The sequence below is a fragment of the Canis lupus genome, chromosome 24 (genome assembly GCF_048164855.1).
Source record: "Canis lupus baileyi chromosome 24, mCanLup2.hap1, whole genome shotgun sequence".
NCBI lineage: Eukaryota > Metazoa > Chordata > Mammalia > Carnivora > Canidae > Canis > Canis lupus.
In genome coordinates this window covers 41,744,705-41,764,065 of record NC_132861.1, presented here as the reverse complement: position 1 = coordinate 41,764,065, position 19,361 = coordinate 41,744,705, and the positions used below count along the sequence as shown (strand labels likewise).

The 19,361-nt window shown below is 42.3% G+C and overlaps 2 protein-coding genes across 5 annotated transcripts in view; one reads left to right on the top strand and one right to left on the bottom strand.

The window, feature by feature from the left end:
• The window catches only part of COL4A3 (collagen type IV alpha 3 chain), a 130,559-nt gene extending 129,953 nt beyond the window's left edge, over window positions 1–606 (bottom strand). Inside the window, exon 1 of the mRNA XM_072796482.1 lies at window positions 509–606. Within this exon, the coding sequence (XP_072652583.1) occupies window positions 509–595 (87 nt within the window). The 5' untranslated portion in view covers window positions 596–606. The remainder of the gene's footprint in view (window positions 1–508) is intronic.
• Window positions 607–1,047: 441 nt separating this feature from the next.
• The window catches only part of COL4A4 (collagen type IV alpha 4 chain), a 125,554-nt gene continuing 107,240 nt past the window's right edge, over window positions 1,048–19,361 (top strand). For 2 of the 4 annotated variants that reach the window (XM_072796478.1, XM_072796481.1), the window contains exons 1-4: window positions 1,048–1,173; window positions 2,861–2,978; window positions 18,259–18,415; window positions 19,154–19,196. In XM_072796478.1, the coding sequence (XP_072652579.1) occupies window positions 18,354–18,415; window positions 19,154–19,196 (105 nt within the window). In that variant the 5' untranslated portion in view covers window positions 1,048–1,173; window positions 2,861–2,978; window positions 18,259–18,353. Of the gene's footprint in view, window positions 1,174–2,302; window positions 2,412–2,860; window positions 2,979–18,258; window positions 18,416–19,153; window positions 19,197–19,361 lie in introns of those variants that run through there. The other 2 variants (XM_072796479.1, XM_072796480.1) reach the window with 2 other exon arrangements.

Genomic DNA, 19,361 nt, shown 5'->3' with positions numbered 1-19,361 from the left:
TTCATCTATCCATCCATCATCTACCCATCCATCCATCTACCCATCCATCCATCTACCCATCCATCTACCCATCCATCCATCTACCCATCCATCCATCTACCCATCTACCCATCCATCCATCTACCCATCCATCCATCCATCCATCTACCCATCCATCCATCCATCCATCTATCCATCCATCTATCCATCCATCTATCCATCCATCTATCCATCCATCCACCCACCCACCTCTGGAGGCCCTCCCCCAGCATCGCTGACCCCTAGGGAACCAGCCAAGCCTGCTCCTCTCCGCTTCCACCAGCCTTCCTCCGGCGCCCTCCACCTGTCCCCGGACTTGCCCGCTTGCTCGCACCGGCGCCCGCGAGGAGCCCGTTGGCTCGCACGGCGCGGGCAGGAGCCCAAGGACTGCGCCCAGGGGAGGGGGTGGGGGTGGGGTGGGGTGGGGTGGGGTGGGGGGCCGGCGCGTGCCCCGGGCGCGGGGCTGGATGTCGCGGCGCCCGGCACTCACCTTGCCCGTCGTGGGCGCCGCCGCCAGGAGCACGAGCACGAGCGGCAGCAGCAGCGCGGGCGGCCGGGGCGCCGTCCCGGGGCGCATGGTGGGCGCCCGCCGACCGCGCCGCGGTGCCCAGTGACCCGCAGGCTGGCGCGACGCGGGCCGGGGAGCCTGGCTGTGAAGCTCGCCTGGCCGGCCCGCCCGGGGCGGGTTTTGTAGGGCTCCGCGGCGCCGCGCGTCCCTGCCCACCGGGGGCTCCCGCGGCGGCTCCGGGGGAGGGCAGACGCGGCCGGGTCCCGCCCATCCCCTCAGCAGGCCGAGTCCGGCGCCCCGGGCAGCGTGCCCAGCGGGCGAGGAGGCTGCGCGGGGCCGGGGCGCGGGTCGGGGTGGGGAGCCCGGGGGCGCGCGGGGGGAGTGGCCAGCGGCCGTGCCCAGATTAAGCGGGCGGCGCGCGGGGCGGCGGCACTCGGGCGGCCCAGCCCGCTCCCGGCTCCGGCTCCGGCTCCGGCTCCCGCTCCCCGCTCCCCGCTCCCCGCTCCCCGCTCCACCCGCCGCCGCCCTGGGCGCTGAGCGCGCGCGCACCGGCCTCGCAGCCGCGCGTGGATCTGGCCCCGGCGGAGCGGGACGCGCGGGCTGCGACCTGCGACCCTGCGGTTCCGGAGCGGCGGGTGTCCCCAGAGGTAAGCCGCTCCCCCTCCACCACCCCGGGGCTGGGCAATCGCTGCCCCTGCCCCCCCCCCTTCCCCGGGACGAGGCAGGTGGCACCTGCCTGGGGTTAGGGCACGGGGCGGTGGCAGCTGAGAGTGGGGCGCGCGGGGTGGGGAGTTGGGGTCCCGGGGTCACCAGAGGAGAGCTTGTCTGGCTCCCGGGCTTGTGTGCCCGCCCGGGCTTGAACTGGGCGCTGCGTTTTGATTAATTTGGAGGCTCGAATTACCAGCCTGGCAGTCCGGGCGCTGCGGGATGCCAAGAGCAAGAGGCAGCTCAGGGGAAAGAGAAAGCGCATCCTATTCTCTGCTGCGCTGAACTGGCCTTTCAGGGTGAAGCTTATCTGCGGAAGTGAAGAGGAAACCCAGAGCCAGCTCTGTCCAGTGCGGGGCGGGGGGGTCGCCCCCTTCGCGGAGGCGGGGGCGGGGGCGGGCGTGCAGGATCCGGCTTGTCAGGGCCCTACCTCCTGCCCTTGCTTGGGCCGCTCTCACTCACCACGTTGGTTCTGGGGAAGCATTTTGACCCCTCTTCAGAACCGTGTCATTAGATACACAAAATACCATTACATCGGAATCGGTTTTACCTGGAATAGTTATCAGAGAGTTAAAGTCATGATAGGGCGACAGGTGTGCAACATTGTTATCGCCCGAAATACCCACATCTAGCAACAGATGGATCACACACCTGTAATCTCAAAGTCGTGGTGACAGGGAAACAGCAGTGGGTGCACTCTCAGGATCTGCCAGTGCAGGAAACGCTGCGCTTCCAGGCAGGGTTAGCCAAAAGAGACGTTGACTTTTTTTGTTACCAGACAGGTTCACAGGCCACCTGAGTTGCCTCTCCACGTTAGGAACCCCTGCTTTGGAGCAGCATTTGCTGACATCTACAGCAGTTATCATCAAACACCATGTGCGAAGTGTGTGGTTTGGTCACTGATTGTGGAGAACCACTGACTTGCAATCAGAATAGGGTCTATTATTATTTGAGACCTATGTTGCCATGTAGATAGACAAAACCCTGACAGTGAATGAAGATGTCTCTCTCCCCCTTTGGGGGGCTGGAGAGTGAATTTTACTGTCTTCTCTCTGTTTTTCATGCCAGCGATTTGCCAACTGTGGCTGTGCCACCAGGATCCCCTAAGGAGCCTCTAAAAATCCTGACACCCAATTCATCCCAAGCCAATCACGTCAGACTTTCCAGTGATAGGACTCAGGTGTGTTGTGAAGCTCCCTGGAGATGCCCATGGGCAACCAAGTTTGAGAACTACTGTTTTACATGCATATTTCAGTTAGCTGAATTGACTTAAGGTCTCCTCTTTGTAGAAAAAAATCAAAAGGATACATATTAAACACTCTGTGAAGACTTACTTGTGCCCAGGCTACAAATGTTGAAGTGTGGTACATAGTAGCTTCTCTCTATTGACAGGAAAGGATCTTATGGAACCTTCTCCTGTCACTCTTGTTAGATAGGACATCAGGTGATCGGTTGATGAAATAAAAATGTCCAAGAATTCCAAGTATGATAATATTGCATGGACTGACATTTTCCCTAGGGGGGGAAAAACCCCACAAAAAACCCTCGAAGCTAGTGCTAACTACTCTTTCTTTTTGCTGAATTCCAGAAGATTTCTCAATTTTGTTTTTTAATTGCTTGTTCCCGAAGCCAGGTCATTTTGACAGAAGATCAGACTTGGCTTCATTCACTTTGGGAGGCTGCAGTCCACTGAGGGACACTTCTGATGCTGCAACAGAGCAGGAAAGACCCCTGTGATATAAATACGGTAAGGAGAAAGCAGTGGCCAAGAGCTTGGTCTCTGGGGTAGTTTGTGGATTCTGAATCCTTTCCACACGTACTAGTATGAGCTAACCTTTCCGGTCTGGGGTTTTCTCTATTGTAAAATGGGCATAATCATAGTAGTCACCTCAAGGAGTTGCAGGAATCCAGTGCAATAATGCATGAGAAGCCCTTTTGTCCAGGGTCTTCACAAATCATATATTGGGATCTGACTCTTCAACTGCAGAAAAGGAAAATAGGGTGAACCTGATGAGAAATGGTGGCACCAGGTAAACATGCTCTTCTCAGTTCAGTAAGGAAGGGGCAATGGCCAAGCACACCTCACTCACTCCCCTGAGGTCAACCAACTGCTAAGGCATCTGGAACCTTGCTACTAGAAGCTCTGGCATTCTGGAGAGCTGGTTAGAAATGCAGAGTTTCAGGTACGACCCCAGATGCGTTGAATCAGAGCCTGCATACACCAAGGTCTCCAGCTGATTCTTCCTCACATTAAGCTTTGAGAAGTGGCTTGTCTAAAAGCCAGATTTCACCTCCTGTTGCTCACCTCCCCACCACATACATGTATTCCCCTCTGGTACCGCACTGTATACCTGAAATTAATGTAATATTCTAGGTCAACTATACTTCAATTTAAAAAAAAAAAAAAAAGTTTGGTACACTCACTAGGTGGTGTCAGTAAACCAGGATTCCGTTTTTTAAAAAATACTCTTGGGGTCAAGAGAGTTGATTTTTCAACTGTTGGTTCTTTAAATATGATAAAGCAAAAGGAAGACAGGGATGGTTCTTTTTGTATGTGTCAAGCACACAGAGATCTCTACTTTTTACACTGATGGCAGATGAGGGTTTTGAACAAAGTGAAGTAACCATTGCCTCTAACAAGCCCGATATTATTATTTTGGCCCTGTTTCATAATCACGATATGTCTATTTTCTACGCAGGGCTTAAAGGGGGGATGTCTGCTTCCCTACATGTGAGTGGAAGCCCCACAAGGGCAGGGGTCTTTTTGGTGTTCTTTACTGTTGTTAAAAAAGTTGAATGACGTAACCAATTTCCTCAGGATTCACACCACCTAGTGCTACACTCATCATCTATGGATGAAGGCAGCCTTCTAGCTAATCCTCTGAAACCATCTTCTAAAACATTATCCGAGTTCCACTTAAAATTGCACATTGTGTGGGAAAAGACGGATTGCTTTTGGAGCACTTAAAAGCGATCTCTTAATTTCAGAGGCTTATGGGAACAAGATTTCTTCTCCCCATTTACATTACATATTCATCACAGTGTGTGTGTGGGTGGGGGGGCTGGTAAGAAAGGGGAGGATGCCCTGCTTATCCTAGCCACTCAGGAACCTACAAGAAATTTCCATACAACACGTTCTCTGATCTTCTCGGAAGGAAAAGAGAATGTGCCAACTCAGAAGCTGTGCTAAAAGTTTCCGCCTGGAGGTGACACATACTGCATATACACTCACATTTCATTGGCTACACTTCATTTTGTGAGTGATGGGGAATTAAAGTCTACCTCTTGCCTAGAGAGAGAGCTGGAAATATTTGGTGAATGTTAGTGATGCCCAGCATATACATCATACCACTTGCTTATTTTAAAGCTTCCAGAAACCCTTCTTTGTCTACTTACAGCTAATTTCACACTTCTTAGAACAGCATGGTCCAAAATCAACTTTTTTGGTACCGCATGTTACTTTTCTGTTACAAAAGCCTTTCGAGGGCAGGTACAGAGAGTGATTCTTTTTAAACATAAATGCAGCACGAAAAATTAATTTACTGCCCTGGCATTTTTGTACGAAGAGCAGTACCTATTTAAGGTACACAGTTCAAGGTGCAATCATCCTGTGAAACCAACAACACGATCATGATACAGAGCTTTTCTCTCATTTCCTGCCCCAGTCCATGTCTCTCTACTCCCGTGCCCAGGCAAACATTGATCTGCTTTCTGTCACTCTAGATTACTTGGCATTTTCTAGAATTTTATATAAATGGAATCAAACAGTATGTGCCCTTTTGTGTCTGGCTTCTTTGACTCAGCAGAATGATGTTGAGATCCATCCATGTCATGTGTAACAGCAGTTTGTTTCTGTTGCTGAGTCGGATTCCACTGTATAGATATCAGCTTTTAAAATGCCACTTACCTGTGGTTGGATATTTGATTTGTTTCCAGTTTGGGGGCTATTACAAATAGAGCTCCCGTGAGTGTTTTTGTATGGGACGCATATTTCCAGTTCTCTTGAATTTATTATACCCAAAAGCGAAATGGCTTGATGTATGTTTAAATATAAAAGAAACTGTTTTCCAAAGAAGTTGTATCGTTCTACATTCTCACTGGGAATGTATGAGAATTTCAGTTCCTCCATATATTTGTGGTGCATTATTTTAAATCTTATTCTTTTTTTTTTTTTTAAGATTTTATTTATTTATTCATGAGAGAGACACACACACACACACAGAGGCAGAGGGAGAAGCAGGCTCCATGCAGGAAGCCCGACATGGGACTTGATCCCAGGACTCCAGGATCATGTCCTGGGCCGAAGGCAGGTCCTAAACCACTGAGCCATCCAGGGATCCCCTTAAATCTTATTCTGATGGTTATAAAGTGGTATGTTAATGTGCTTTTCATTTGCCTGATGACTAATGATGTTGAACGTCTTTTCATGTACTTGTAAACAATTCATAGTACGTCTTTTGCGAGGTGTCTGTTCAAATCTATTCTTCATTTTATTTTTTATTTTTTTTAAGATTTTCTTTATTTGAGAGAGAGTGAGAGAGAGAGAGAGATCATGGAGGGAGAGGGAGAAGGAGCCAGACTCCCCACTAAGCAGGGAGCCTGACATGGGGCTCTATCCCAGGACCCTGAGATCATGACCTGAGCCAAAGACAGATGCTTTAACCAACTGAGCCACCCAGGCACCTCTAATCTTCATTTTAAAAACACTGATTATTTCTCTTCTTACTGTTGATTTATAACCATTATTTCTGTATTCTGGATACAATATCCCTGCCAGATATATTTACTGTGAATATTTTCTCCCATTCTGTGGCTTGTCTTTTCATTTCCTTAGTGATATCTTTTGAAAAGCAAATGTCTTTCTTGTGATGAAGCCCAATTTATCAACTTTTTCTTTTTTTGGTTTATACTTTTCTTGTTACTCCATAATCTTCACTTAAGCTTACAAAGATTTCACCTGTTTTCTTCTTTTGTAATATTTTTATGATCTAAGTCAATGATCCTAAGTTAATTCAGCGGTATGGTATGAAGCAAGGATCTATTTTAAATTTTCCTTTCTGTGTGGATATCCAGTTGTTCCGGCACCATTTACTGAAAAGGCTACTCTTTCTCTGCTAAATTGTCTTAACATCATCATAGAAAATAAATTAATCTTCTATATTTGGGTCTTTTGTTTGTTTGTTTCCCTGATGTACCTGTCTCTACTTTCACCAATACCACATTTCCTTTTTACTACAGCTTTAGAGCAAGTCTTGAAATCAGGGTATATAGAAGTTCTCCAACTTTGTCGTTGTTGTTTTAGAAGCTAGATTATGCTCTTCTAGATAATTTGACCTTCTGTATATGTGGATTTGAGGAGAGTTGTGTCTATGTTCATGAGGGATATCGATCTGTAGTTTTCTTGTAATGTCCTTGTCTGTTTGGCATCTGAGTAATACTAGCCTCATAAAATGAGTTGCCCAGCATTTCCCTCTTATATTTTCTGTAAAAGTATGTGAAGAATTGTCATCATTTCTTCCTTAACTATTGATAGCATTCACTGGTGAATCCAGCTGAAGGTTCTGAATGACTCAAATAATCAATCATGAATTTAATTGATATAGGGCTATTCAGATTTTCTATTGCTTCTTGTGTCAGTTTTGATAATTTTCATCTTTCATGAAGTGTGTTCATTTTTATACATTGTCAAATTTATTGGTATATGATTTTTCAGAAGATTCTGTAATGATCTTTTTAATACCTGTAGATCTGTAATGTTTTCCTCTTTGTCTTTTCTGACGTTGGTAATTTCTCAAGTAGATCAATTTTATTTTTCTTTTCAAAAAAACTGAAGAACCAACTTAGAATTTCTTTCATTTTGCTCTATTGCTTGGATGCTTCCTGTCTTATGGAGTTCTTTTTCTACCTTTATTTTTTCTTAGCCTTTACTTCAGGATTAATTTTTTTCTTCTTTTCATAGTTTTCTAAATAGAGACTTAGATCATTGACTTTAGACTTTTCTTCTTTCCTAATATGAACATTTATAGATATATTTTCTTTCTCTGGGCTGGGTAAGTTATATCTCACACATTTTGATGTGCTGTTTTCATTATCATTCAGTTCAAAATATTGCCTTTCACCCATGGGTTATTTGGAGTGTGTCAATTTCCAAATATTTGGAAATTTCCTGGATGGTTTATGGTTGAATTGTAATACAATGATCCACAAGATCTTAGTCTTTTGAAATCTTTCGAGACTAGTTTTATACTTCGGGATATGGTCTATCTTGATGAACACACTACATCCATTTAGAAAAATACATATTCTACAATTGTTGGGTGTGGTGTTTTATATATAAATTAGAGCAGGATGCTTGATGCTGTTGTTCAAGTCTTCTGTGTCTTGACTGATACTTTCTACCTTGTTCTGTCAATTACCAAGAGAAGTGTTAGTCTCTAACTAAGTTTGAGAATTTAGCTATATCTTCTTTTAGTTTTGCTCTAGGTATTTTGAAATTCTGCTATGAAGCTCATATTTATAATACTTAGAGCTTTCTGGCACATTAACTTTTTTATCATTACTGTGTATTCAAATCTATTTTATGTGCTGTTGGCATAGCCAGTTTTTCTTATGTGTTGTGTGGATATCTTTTTCTAGCCTTTGCTTTCAATCTATTTGTGACTTTTTATTTAGTGTATCTTACAGCATATAGTTGGCTTTTTTCTCTTTTTCAAATTCAGCATGACAATCTTCGCCTTTTAATAGGAATTTCTAGTCTGTATCAACAAGTAGATGATATGGCTATATTTAGGTCTGCCATTTCTCCATTTCTTTTAGATCTGTCTCATCTATTTTTTGTCCCTTTCCTTCTCTTTGGTCTTCTTCTGTGTTATTCATTTTTTTGGTATCCCATTTTAATTTTTCATTGGCTTGCAGTTACATCTTTCAGCATTATTTTTAGTGATTACTTTAGTGATTACAATATACATCTTTAATGTTTTCCAATGCACTTCAAAGTAGTATTGAATTCCTTCAAGTAAATCTAATCATTTTAGTATCTACAGTGCCTAGTGTGATATTTGATACCAAATGGGAGATTGATAAATATTTCTTAAATAAACAAAATCATAGGTACTTATTTATGTTGTACAAAAAATACTTATGGAGTTTATTCCAAAAAAAAAAAAAAGTTAACAAAACACTTTGGTTAATGCCAGGGAAGTCAACTGAAAACCACTCCAGATTTAAACATTGTTACATTTTTAGTGGATTTGAATTTACAGATCTTGTAATTTTTGTATATAGTCAAGATTCTACATATTATTTTATTTTTTCCACATGCTTTTGTTTTAAAAACCTCATGTAGACCTCTTCCTATCCTTAATTTGTTAAGTTTCAAAAAAAAAAATCTCACTTTCAAATTTTAGAACAGAGAGAGACAGTCTTACTTTAACTTTGGAATTCCATATGGTTTTGTGAAACTTCCAGCTGTTAATTGCCTCGGCCACTCTGCCCACATGTCATCCTCCTCCAATACTCAGCACATTGGCTTGGCTTTGCACTATTATTTATTAATGCATAATGTCCACACTGAAACACTGAATGTATTCTTATGGTCTGTAGAAGAGTATGGGATGGCCTAGCTCTGAAGCTCAGGTTTGAGGGATGCCCTTGAGATGTTTATTAGGTTCCAGAGTGGCAGAAGCATTCCTAGAGGAGTCTAGTTCCAGAACTTGCCCAAAGGGAGAGACCCAATAGGAGATTCTGATTTTCTAGGAGCCAGCTCCTACCAAGAGCAAGACAGATGGACACTGGACAGAAGACAAGAATGTAGTTACAGGAAAGGGAGGTAGTTAAGCTCTCTTCAGAAAAGGCCTAAGAGTTTAGTGAATACTGTGCTCCTTTCCACCAAGACAAAGCTTTCCTCCTACCTTGGAGCCAATTGCATGCTCACTCCAGTATTTCTGTTTAACTTGCAAATTCATTTGGGCAATTTTGTGAAATCTTTTTTTTTTTTAAGATTTTATTTATTTATTCATGAAAGACACACAGAGAGAGGCAGAGACATAGGCAGAGGAGAAGCAGGCTTCCTATGGGGAGCCCGATGTGGGACTCGATCCTACGGCTCCAGGATCATGACCTGGGCCAAAGGCAGGTGCTTAACCACTGAGCCAGACAGGTGTATCATCATCATCATCATCTTCTTCTTTCTTCTTTCTTCTTTCTTCTTTCTTCTTTCTTCTTTCTTCTTTCTCCTTCTCCTTCTTCTCGTTCTTCTCCTTCTCCTTCTTCTTCCTCCTTCTACTTCCTCCTTCTTCCTTTTTTTTGCCTATATACCTGCATTAAATGCTCGAATATTTGTTTTTTGTTTTTTGTTTTGTATATTTTTTATTGGATTTCGATTTGCCCACATATAGTCTAACACCCAGTGCTCATCCCATCAAGTGCCCCCCTCAGTCCCCATCACCCAGTCACCCCAACCCCCTGCCCACCTCACCTTCCACTACCCCTTGCTCGTTTCCCAGAGTTAGGAGTCCCTTATGTTTTGTCACCCTCTCTGATATTTCCCACTCCTTTTCTCTCCTTTCCCCTTGAATATTTGACTTCTCTATATTTTAGTTAGAAATGGTGCCTTTTGAGATCTTCAACTGTCCTCTAGGAGTTTCCAGATTTGAATTCCAAACATAAAGACCTTCCTACAAGAATTCAAGTTTTCTGGGATTCACAGGAAACAAATATCTCTGTATCATAGTGCACCATTGCATTCAGAATCAACTGCCTCTGCTGCTGCTGCTCTATTGGAGGCTAGAGTTGTTCTTCCCAGACATGAATCCCTGAAGCTCACCCAGGAATTTTCATGAATTTTGGAGCTATAAGGTCAGTAGATCTGTAAAGCCCAGGAAAGCTTTGGAGTTTGAATCCTGGGTGTGTCACTTAGTGTCTGTGTGACTTACTTATAAAAAGAAGTAATCATATTACTTACCTGCTAGGGGGATTGTGAAGATTGCAGATCTGTGTTAAGCCCTCAGCAGTGCTTAGCATCTAGGTGGCCCTCTAGAAATGCTGCTCACTATACTTTCTTATGGTGGTGACAGTGATGATGGTGGTGATGATGGAGAAGAGGAGGAAGGAAAAGAAGGCAGAAGAAGAGAAGTCTAAGACAAGTGTGTGTCAGTGTGTGAGTAGTGGGGTTGGGGTGGAGGTGGGGAAGAGCAGTAGCTGCCATGACAACAGAAGGAGCTGGCTTTTTTAGTTGATAAGACCAAATGCCAACCTCTTCCTGATGTCTTCTCAGAGTCAACTTGCATTAACTCTGTGTTGTCTGCTAACTAGAGATTCATCCCCCTCTGTAATTTCTCTCTCCTCATATTTAAAAGATACTTTAGGGGGATCCCTGGGTGGCTCAGTAGTTTGGCACCTGCCTTTGGCCCGGGGTGCGGTCCTGGAGTCCTGGGATCGAGTCCCGCGTCGGGCTCCTGGCATGGAGCCTGCTTCTCCCTCTGCCTGTGTCTCTGCCTCTCTTTCTCTCTCTCTCTATGTCTATCATGAGTAAATAAATAAAATCTTTAAAAAAATAAAAATAAAAGATACTTTAGCAGGAACTGTCATGGCTTATTCCTCTTTTCATTTCCCCAGATCTTTCTGTCCCCCCTCAGATCAAGCTTGCCCTCTTTCTGAGTTCTGCCCAGGCTTGCTCCAGCTCCTGATTTCCTAACCTTTTTCTTTTCTTTCTTTTTTTTAATATTTTATTTATTTATTCATGAGACACACACAGAGAGAGAGAGAGAGAGACAGAGATAGAGATAGAGGCAGAGACACAGGCAGAGGGAGAAGCAGGCTCCATGCAGGGAGCCCAATGTGGGACTCGATCCCAGGTCTCCAGGATCACACCCCAGGCTGACGGCAGCACTAAACCGCTAAGGCACCGGGGCTGCCCTCCTAACCCTTTTCTAATATATTATATATGGGAACTTTTTCTCCTACAAGGAATTTGGTAAGGAGACAAATTTCTTGAGCCACTACCACATGCCAGGCACCATGCTAGGTGCTAATTTAGACTCATATAATTCTCTCTGGGATTAATTTCACATGTTGAGAAGTCAGAGGAGTTATGTACCTGGTCAGTTATACTGCTAAGTGTTCAAGACCTGAACACAAGTCTTTCTAACTCCAGAGCCTGCTTTTATCCTGAACCATGAGAGCACATGGTACCAGGAGAAGAAGGCAGAGCAAATCTATGCAGGGAGGGAGAAGTCCCTGAAGGCAAACGTCAGCCTTACAGTATGGGTGGGCCCTGCCTGCTGGGATCATGGGGTGTTACTTCCAGAGTTCAACACAAAGGCAGTTCCCAGAGGTCTGAAAGTTCCAGAGAATTCATATAGAGTCACTCCAGTCCTACCCGAGGGGAAAATCACAGACCAAAGCAACCTGGGCGATTAGTATTTTTGGCAAGAGATACACCATTCTGAGTCAAGAATGTCATTCTTAACCTGGAGGTAAAGGGCCCATCTGGTTTGAAAATCAATTGTATATTTTTGGAACATATATCACCTCCATGTGATTTCCAAGTGGTGACATTATTATGGTTATTGTCAACTTTTCTGTTGATATTGAGAGGAGTTCTCAAGGAGAAAATGATAATAAAAGCCTATGTTGGCAGATAGTTTGCTGAGATATGGTCCAGTTGGCTCTGGACTGAACTCTAAGGTCAACTGAGGACTCTGTAGTACTCTCAAACAATCCAGCTGAACCTGGAGGGAGGGCAAGGTGGAGGCGGGCTTGGTCATATTCCAGCAGCATTCTGGTCAAGTTGGACCTGAGTCATTCTCAAGAATTTACTTGAGTAATTCTCAAAGTTTTTCCATGTCACTTCTCAGAGAATGTGGAGCTCCAACCACATTCCAGTGGTCCATGGACCACCCAGATTCATCACCTGCTTCCAAAGCCTTGTGATATTTATTGAGATTGACTGCTTTTTCTAAAAAACTCAAACCAACGTGAACTCTTTGAAAGTCTGCAGGTAGAGTCAACCCAAGAATTTGGAGTGTTCAAAAGACTGAAACCAAATAACCTGCTTGAGTGTTGGGGAAAGGACAGGTCATCTCTTCTAGGGAAAGTGGAAGCCTCAAAAGGAGATGTCCAGCCACCCAGGTGGACAGAGCATGTCAGTCTTTTTCCAGGAGCACTATCCTTCTATCCTTTGAGGCCCTTTGCTTATTTCTTTGTGAAGATGAGCCTTTAGGAATTCTATTTTGGAAAGATAAAGGTATTCAAATAGGTGTTCAGACTACACAAAAAATTTTTTGCCTTGAAAAGAGAGTCTTCAGATAGCTCAAGTATCAGAAGGTCAAAGGGAAGAACATGTAGACATTAATAGGAAGTTATTTCGCTGAAAGAACAAAAATATTATTAAATAGAGCTCAAAGACTTAATGTTCCTTGGGAAAAGAAAAGACATTATACTTATACGACTTTTTTGTTACTGAAAGGTTCTAATACTCAGTCTCCTGCTATCTGGTCCTCTAATCTTGGCCCTTGCCCGCCCCCATCCCCCAATCGATGAGAACCCAAGCAGGGTGTATTTCTTTTCAAGATTGGGTTGCAGAGAAAACAAATTCCTCATAGTAGAAATAATGATTTGGAAGATCTCAGATCTTGTTCCCAGACATAGTATTTGGAAAACATCGAGCAGAGGCTCCTAAGAAGTCCTAGGGGAATTAGAGTCCAGGAACTTTCATAAAGAAGTGAAAGAAAAAAATCAGCCCAGGGAGTTGGAGGAAGAGAGGCTAGTGACGTTTGCTGAATACACAAGCTAGAAATGACTGAAAGAAATACAGGCTGGGAAAGAGCCTGGGGACCTTACTTGGATTGCTGAATGAGGCTGGTGTAGAAGGTCCAGGGTTCTTAAGTTCAACTTCCAGGGGAACCTCGAAGAGAGCTTTCAGTTGGGGTGTCACAGCCTGGGGACCAGCTGTAGAGATGGGGCAATGCTTTTCATCAGACTTGGCTGGATAGGTCAGTTTGCTCAGGTCAAGGGAACAGACTGTATAAAAGTCTGCATCAGAAACTGGGCAGCTCTTGGGAATGAGCTAGTTTTTCATTCTCCTGTTATAGATCATCCTTCTTTCTCTTTTTGCATTTTCCTCCCTCTTTTTATGATTACTGAGGATAACTATTTTCTCCAAATTCAGACTTGTCTTTCACCTTGACCTGTCCCAGCCTTTGAACGTATGACTGTGTCTCAGAGCTCTTCCTGAGGCATCCTTCCTCCTTCATCCCCCGTTCTTCCCTATCCTAATTTCAGCTCTCCAAGAGGACTGGCCCAGGTCATCTTTTTGCACCATCCTTCCCAGCCCTGAGTCGGAGTTCTAGGTCAAGCACTGGGTTGGGCTACTTTTGGGTCAGGTGGTTCTCCTCCCCAACCCTGTGGCTGGGTGATGAGAATGTGGTAGCCTCCTTGCTCAGCTGGGCTGAAGGTGGGGCCTGAGTGGGGCCCGATGGCAGCAGCTTATGGAGAATGCTCCCTTCCTGAGAATAACAGTTGGCCAAATAAAGCGTGTCCTTTGAAAGGTGCAGAACTTTGGCAGAAGTTTCCTGGGTAGGCAATCTCCCAAAGCTGCTGTTTGCATACGGTTTAGTGGCACAGCACTTTGGGTCATGTAAAGCTTTTTTTCCCCTGTACTAATGATAGACTCCATTGGAAATTCACTGCCTCCGCCTATCCCATGTGATCAGAGCCACGTATTTGTGAGTAGGTCGGTTAGAAGGACAGTGTTCTGAGTGAGAATAGTTTCGTTCGTTGTTTGGTGCAATCGAAAGCTTTGTTGAGACAAAAGTTTTTATGCTCTTAACACAGGCAGTTGTGGCAAAGAAAATCCTCTCGGGTTGCTGTGGAGTCCTGTGTCAGCCATAGGCACTGTGTGCATCAATGTTCGTGTCCAGCTGATAGCAGATGGGCCCTCTGCTCAGCTACTGGTGCTATTTAGACGGAAGAACAGTTGTAAACTCTCCAAGACTTCTTGATGGCTAGTCTAGGGCTCGACAGGCATGCAGGATAAGCACATGGCAAGTCATCCAAGGCTTGCTCCAGGTCAAACAGGGAACAAGGCAGTTTTGTTTGTTTGTTTTACCTTTGGCAGCTCATCTAGAGCAGAGATCTTCACGTTGAGGTACATACACCCTTGAGACACAGAAGGATTCTTAAGAGTTGTGTAGGCAGCTGGGAAAATTAAGTCGATGAATTAACTTCTAGATTCTCAACTGCTATAGATATTACTTTTTAGAATTGTCCTATTGGAAGATGGGCCTTTGGCTGAGGTTCTCACCAGCCCCTTCACAATTTTCCTTCTGCTACTTTTCACCAGAGAGGCATAACCCCACCTCCAGCCATCCAAGCTGTTACCACCCTGCTTTGCCCCAGAGGGCAAGAACTGTCTATGGGCCAGATACTGGGCAATGTAAACACAGGTGTAGAGAGCAGTCTACCTGTCAGGCTCCACATCCCTGGGCCAGGTAGTGTCCAACTTTTTGTTTTCATCACCATTGAGGGAAAACCTATCAGATGGTAGGTCACTCCAAATGATTCTTGCTGATGATGAATTCTATATTGCTTTTGGTAAACAACTCAGGAGAAATTCAAAGCATTGGGTGACAAGCATAGAACAAATTCCTTCTATTCACAAATTCTTTTTTCTGTGAATAGGTTTATTAGAATTTATAGTTTTAAGAAACTAACATGGAAGCAGGACTGTTGCTCGACCTGCCACATCTCTTGACCAGATGTCCTGATTGATCTGGGCTAAATGGACTATTTGAGAAACCAAAAGCCCAATTCATTCATTGCCAACTACATTTCTGATATAATTTCATTTGTAGTATGTTTAATAATTGTTCATCAAAATTTAAATTTATTTGGATTATATACTACTCCTCATCATAATGGTAAACAAATTCAGGTGAAAAAATGTAAGACTTAGATATTTGTGATCATAGGAAATAAAAAGTATGTTATTTATATATATATATATTTGTTGTTGTTGTTGTTGTTGTTGTTGGAGAGAAGTATGGTAGGGTGATCAGGATAAGATTTTCAAGTATAAAAACATTGCACTAGGATATATGGATATATGTGGGGGAATGGAATGGAAATACAAATTCAAGAAGAAAAATGATGTAAAATTTCTAGCAGTCAAAAAACTGCTATGTGCTGATGGTGGTGAGAACCATCCTTGTGATGCTTATGATGATCCATTGACTGCATTTAAAATAGTGCCGCAGGGCGCCTGGGGGGCTCAGTCAGTTGAACATCCAACTCTTGATTTCAGCTCAGGGTCGTGTGATTGAATCCTGTGTCAGCTTCCATGCTCAGTGGGATTCTGCTTGAGATTTTCTTTCTTTCTCCCGCTGACCCTTCCCCGTTCATTCTCTCTCTCTCTCTCTCTCTGAAATAAATAAATCTTTTTAAAAAATTTAAAAAACAGTGCTGCAACCATTCTTATTTTATAGATCTCCAAGTACAATATTCCAATTATACTTTGCAACTACTTAAAGATAAAATGAAGGTTTTTTTGATGTTACCATGTGAAAAGAGAAGGGATGTACATAATTTAAAAACCCCTCTTAGAGGAAGATGAGAGCAGACATCTGCAGGCTGCCATGCTTAGGTGTCAACTGGGAGAAGGAATATATATTGGAGTAAAAAAAAAAAACCAGCTCTACCATTTATTAGCTCTGTAACTTTGCACCAATTACTTAAAATGACTTAATTTGGCTTTCCTTTACAACAGAACTAATACTTTCCTTACTAAATTGTGGTGAAGTAAGTGACTTGATGTACTCAGTACTCTTAGCAGGGGGTCCCTGGCATAATCAACGTCACTGTCTCTCCACTTCCCCCAAGGCTGTATGATCCCTTTTTCTGTCTCCCCCTTTCTCCTTTCCTCTATCACCTCTTCTGTATTCAAAGTTGGTCTTTCTCACATCCTCTAGTAAATGTATTTGATTCACGTTCTGAAGGTCCCAAAATATCTTCTGTAAATTAATTCATCTAATGGATATATATATATTAAGCACTAACTATAGTCCAGGCACTATTATGGCACTGGGGATAACTGTGAATAAAAAAAGATAAAATCCCTGTTGTCACAGGACTTACTAAGTACATGGTGATGAGGATGCATTGGCTACTCCCAATCAGCAATGTACTTTCACTCATGACAGACCAGTTAGATTTCTGTGGATTGGTCCATCTGTCCATCCACCCATCCATCCAGCCATCCATCCATTCAATTACAAAATATTTTGAGAAACTCCTAAGTGTTAGGACTATGATCAGGCATTCTTGTTCTGAAAGTGACCACGACAACACTCTATTTTAATAAAATTCCTTTTTGTACACCCTTTATCATAATATGTGTAGGGATTAAATGCATCATGTATCTCTTTGGGGGTTAAATGCAAATGTCCTTGGTTTTCTTTAAATTTTTTTTTACTGTTTCCCATTTGTTTAAAATATCTAGTAGCTTTTGAATGATTCAAGCCAATTTGTGTATTTCTTCCAAAGCAATAATTTGTTTTATTGACACTTGCTCCCAGAATGCAGCTTTAAGAAGTATTTAAAATGATGGATTTGGGGATGGGAAATGATCTGGGCACTCAGAGTGATTCCGCTTCTACTTGATTTTCAAACTGTATCATGGAATGTTGTCCAGCCACCTACTTGGAGAACTAGTCTCCCATAAATATGGCATTGAGTTTATCTAGATTTTATCCAGAAATTTAAAAATAGCCCCAACAATACCAGTTTTCTTCTCTTTGCCCAATTCTCATTGATACAGGTCTTCAGAGAAGCCAGAATTTTAAAGATGAGACGTTTCAGTTTCGAGATACTTCCATTCAAGACATTCCTTTAAGCCAGAGATATTTTATCAAAGATAGAGTGCTTTGAGTGAAAATATTTTTTTCTTTTTTTATTGAGATAAAGTTCACAAAATAGAATTCACAATTTGAACTCTTTTAAAGTTTATAATTCAGTGTTTTTAGTATATTCATAATGTTGTGCAACTGTCACCACTAATTCCAGAACATCCCATTACCTCAAGAGAAGAAACCCTGTACCTTCCAACTCTCCTCTTCCAACCCTTGACAATTGCTACTCTATTTTCTGTCTCCATGGATTTGCCTATTCTGGGTTTTTCATATACATGAGATCATGCAATCATATACATGATTTAATGCAAGTCATATAATATATGACTTCTTTGACTTAACATAATGTTTTCTTCAAGGTTCACCTATGCATCAGTACTTCATTCTTTTTATGGCCGAATTCATTATGTGGATGTAGCACATTTTGCTTACCCATTCATCAGTTGATGGACATTTCGGTTGTTTGCACTTTTTGGCTACTATGAATATTTATGTACAAGTTTATGCATGAAAATAATGTCATTTATCATGGTATATACCTATATACCTAGGAGTGGAACTGCTAGATTGTATGGTAATTCTGTGTTTAATTTTTTTTTCTTTTTTTTTTCTCTTCTGTGTTTAATTTTTTGAGGAACTGTCAAAGTGTTTTCTACAGCAGCTGTACCATTTTGCATAAAAATATTTTTTTTACATATTGGCTGTATTTGTGCAAAGTATTTCTATACTAAAGGGTTCCTTTCCTAGTTTCAAAAAGTGAAAAAAAAAACATGCACTTAAGTGAATTTTAACTTGGATTTTCAAGGGCAGATGTTACATAGAGGAATATGCCATTTAACACAATGAAGCAATATTTTATACTTGCATTATATACACCTATTTTTCATTTCTCAAAAATATATTTGACATAAATAACTGGAAATTATTTTTTAATTTCTAAATATAAAATTGATATTTATTCAGTTTAATCATCAGTAAGATCGTTTCATCAAAAACAATTGAATTCCCCCTTTAAAAATATTTCCATTACAATGAATAATGAAAGTAATTATTTTCAACATTGATGCATATTGTGTTTTAAGAGATGTATTTATATTTAACATATACAAACTTTAAACCCAGGGCATAGAACCTCACTTATAAGTGAGAGTCTTCTGGAAGAGAAGAGAAACCTGACAATCTTTTTTAAGTCCCAAGACTTGACTGTGAGGTAATCCATGCACATGGCATCAGTAAGGTGTTCATTCAGGTGGATCAAGCCCTTGGCCAGAGATCCCTGGTGAGTGTCCTTAGTGCGATCACTTGCTTTTATTCAATAATTTATTCTAAATGTTGGTTTTATAGTTATGAATTGTCTCAACATTTCATGTGTCAAAAAGCCACATTGTTTCAGAAACCTGTGCATTATGCTACTTTTTTGTGATTCATTTTTATTAAATACCAATTCGCTCTACTCTCCTGAATTGCACCCACATCATCACCAATGGGAAAGACACTCATCTAAAGGCTGCAGATTCTTGCTTTCTTACTAGGTTTGAATAGCAAAAACCTTCCTAATGTCCAGAGCACAGCAGGGGCCCTGCAATTAGCTGAGTTAGGACAGGGCACTTCATGAGTATGATACTCAGAATAACAGCCCCTGAGAAGGTCCACATCCTAATCCCTGGATGCTGAGAATATGTTCTGTTATATGGCAATGGGGAATTATGCTTGTGGATGACACTAAGGTGGCTAATCAGCTGGCCTTGGGGAGAATTACTCTGGATTATCTGGGTGGACCCGGGGTCCCAGGCACAGTGAGAACCCCACTAAAGGACTGTGAGTACTTGACTAATTAGCAAGAAGGAAGGTAATGTGACAGCCAGAGAGGATAACATTAATATTGTCACTAATGACAGCAGCCTATTAGAAATAAAAAGAAGCTTTCTGGGATTTATTTCTTTGTTCTCTCTCTTTTTAGTTTGTTTTGCATGAAAATGAACAGTTTAAATTAATCTACATTTTTGCTGTTTCATAGGTCACTTATATTTATCCTCTTTTCTGTACAACATGCATATGGGGTAAGTACATTCATTAGCTCTGCATGCATTACTCCCGTTATAACTCTTTTTGCTTCAAACAAGCCACTCTGTAGGACTCAGTTTTCTCATCTGCAAAATGAAGCATTGGACTAGGTGGACTCTGAGGTTTCTTTCCTATTTTACAGTAAATACTTCTTACCAAGT